Raw genomic sequence first — 2,626 nt, 5'->3', positions numbered from 1 at the left:
ACGTCAAAGACACAGCGAGCGCGGCGTTTCTGTTTTAGCGAAAAGGTGCGAAGCTCCGAGAGGTCTCAGGAAACCAGGAAGCTCTGCTGGAACTGCAGGCCTCGACCGGGCGGCCGGGCTCCCTGGTCTCCGCGAGGCGGGGCTCTGGTCGCTGCTCCGCACGGCCGCTCTGCAGCCGCTCTGCAGCCCCTCCGCCTCGCAGCCGTCCCCCCGGCCCAGGTCCCCGGCGCCTCCCTTCACTCGCGTTTTTCCCACGTGCCGGTTCGCGCGCTTCCCGTTCTCCTCCAGCTCTTAGGCCTCAGCGAGAAAACGTGGCGTCTCGTTTATTTTGGGTATTCGTTGTCTAGAACTGTGCTTGGCACTTACTACATTTTAATTCGTTGTTCAACGAGTTTGTATCGAATATTATGAATCTGTTTTCTCCCAAAAGTCATGTCAGATTTACCTATTGAAATAGCACAGATCGTTTCTTTGAGTGAACTAGTGTGACACAGTTGATGAACATGACAGGAGCAGTGACTGATTTCAATAAAAATGGCAAAATTTGTACATTCACATGATTTTGTTTCTTTCAAAATAATCATCTGGAGAAATAACATATTGTTCTAAAAATGTTGCTATTGTTCACAACAACTTTGGAGCTTGTTTTCCTCAGAATTTATGAAACCTTCTTTGGCTACATACTCTATGGTAATGAAACAATCAAGCGTTTCAAAATATCTCAATATAATCTTTCAAGTTGAGAATATTGTTGTGTGAGCTGTGGCTATTTAAAAAAGTTATTCGTAGTCACATCTTTTTTTTTTTTTTTTTTTTGAATTGGAGTCTCACTCTGTCGCCCAGACTGGAGTGCAGTGGCCGCTCCTGGCCACCGCAGCCTCGACCTGCTGGGCTCCAGCCATCCTTCTGCCTCAGATTTCCGAGTAGCTGGAACTACAGGAGCATGTTACCACACCCAGCTAATTTTTTAAATTTATTGTAGAGACAAGGTCTTGCCAAGTTGCCCGGGTGGGTCTTGAACCCGCGGGCTCAGGCAATCCACTCGCCTCGGCCTCCCAAAGTGCTGGGATTACAGGCTGAGCCACCGAACCTGGCCCGTAGTCACATCTTAAACATCAGTATACTTTTTCAGTAGTGCTGAGCTGTAGGATTAAAGCATCGTTTCGATCTTTTTTTGAACAAGATAGATACAGGCATACATTGTTTTACTGCACTTTACAGATACATCATTTTTTACAAATTGAAGGCTTGTGGTGACCCTACAGTTGAGCATGTCAGTTGGCGCCACTTTCCCAGCAGCTGTCTCACGTTGTGTCTCTGTGTCACATTTCAGTAATTCTTGCAGTGTTTAAATGTTGTCATTGTTATCATTGCATTTGTTATAGTGACCAGTGATCTTTGATGTTACTGTTGTAATTGTATTGTGACACCATGAACTGTGCCCATGTAGGATGGCACTCTTAATTGATAAATGTTTGTGTTCTAAGTGTTCCACCAGTCAGCTGTTCTCCTGTCTTTCTCTCCCTTTCCTTGTGCCTTCCTGTTATAACATACAATAATATTGAAATTAAGCCACGTAGTGACCCTACAGTGGCCTCTGAGTGTTCAAGTGAAAGGAAGAGTTGCATGTCTCTCCCTTGAAACCAAAAGTGGGAAATGATTGGAAGTTCAGCGAGGAAGGCATTTTGAAAGCTAAGACAGGCAAGAATCCAGGCCTCTTGTGTCAGTTAGCCAAGTTGTGAATGCCAAGGAAAAGTTCTTGAAGTGCTACTCCAGTGAACACCCGAATGATAAGAAAGTGAAACAGAGCCGGGCTCGGTGGCTCAGCCTGTAATCCCGTGCCTTTTGGAGGCTGAGGTGAGTGGATTGCCTGAGCCCGCAGGTTCGAGACCCGCCTGGGCAGCAAGACCTCATCTCTACAATAAATCAAAAAATCAGCTGGGCATGGTAGCGCATGCCTGTAATTCCGGCTACTCAGAAGGCTGAGGCGGAAGGATCGCCGGAGCCCAGCAGGTCAAGGCTGCGGTGGCCGGGAGCGGCCACTGCACTCCAGTCTGGGCAACAGAGTGAGACTCCAACTCAAAAAAAAAAAAAAGAAAGAAAGTGAAACAGCCGCTGGGATGACAGGCACGATGGCTCCCACCTGTAATCCCAACTAAGTGGGAGACTGAGGCAGGAGGATTGCTTTTAGAAATGTTGATACTACAGTAGAAGCGGGTTCTTTGGGACGACGTGGTATGATTGTGCTGTCCTGAGGCAGAGGTTTTTCTCGAGACATTAGTCTGTTTTGGCAGGAGCACCTTGCGTCATAAGCAGTTGAGGAATGAAAAAGTTCCTTGTACATAGATCAGATTGAATGCTGGCCTTGTAGCTACCCTTTTATTTCTTCACACTAGCATCAACTTCCCAGTGTATTCAATCAATTCCTTTTCTAGCTGGTGGCTAAAGGAGGGAAGAGTTCTGCTGCTTCTGCACCTCCGGGGCAGCCAGAGGGAGGCGGCTCTCCATCAAAGCAGCCCACGAGGTCTGTGGTTTCTGTGACGTCGGCTTTGAGAGAAGTGGGCGTGGTGAGTAAACTATGATTTAGAACTAAACTGAATGCAATTACATTGATTCCTAATGTCCC

General features: G+C 47.1%; 1 protein-coding gene across 1 annotated transcript in view; it reads left to right on the top strand.

Moving 5' to 3' along the window:
- The window catches only part of NEK1 (NIMA related kinase 1), a 159,493-nt gene that overhangs the window by 89,541 nt on the left and 67,326 nt on the right, over positions 1 to 2,626 (top strand). The window contains exon 22 of the mRNA XM_008074769.1: positions 2,436 to 2,567. Coding sequence (XP_008072960.1) covers positions 2,436 to 2,567 — 132 coding nt within the window. The remainder of the gene's footprint in view (positions 1 to 2,435; positions 2,568 to 2,626) is intronic.

The sequence above is a fragment of the Carlito syrichta genome, unplaced genomic scaffold (genome assembly GCF_000164805.1).
Source record: "Carlito syrichta isolate Samal-C Ts95f unplaced genomic scaffold, Tarsius_syrichta-2.0.1 Scaffold317482, whole genome shotgun sequence".
Lineage (NCBI taxonomy): Eukaryota > Metazoa > Chordata > Mammalia > Primates > Tarsiidae > Carlito > Carlito syrichta.
The sequence above is the reverse complement of the archived record's forward strand: the minus strand, read 5'-3'. Positions and strand labels throughout refer to the sequence as shown.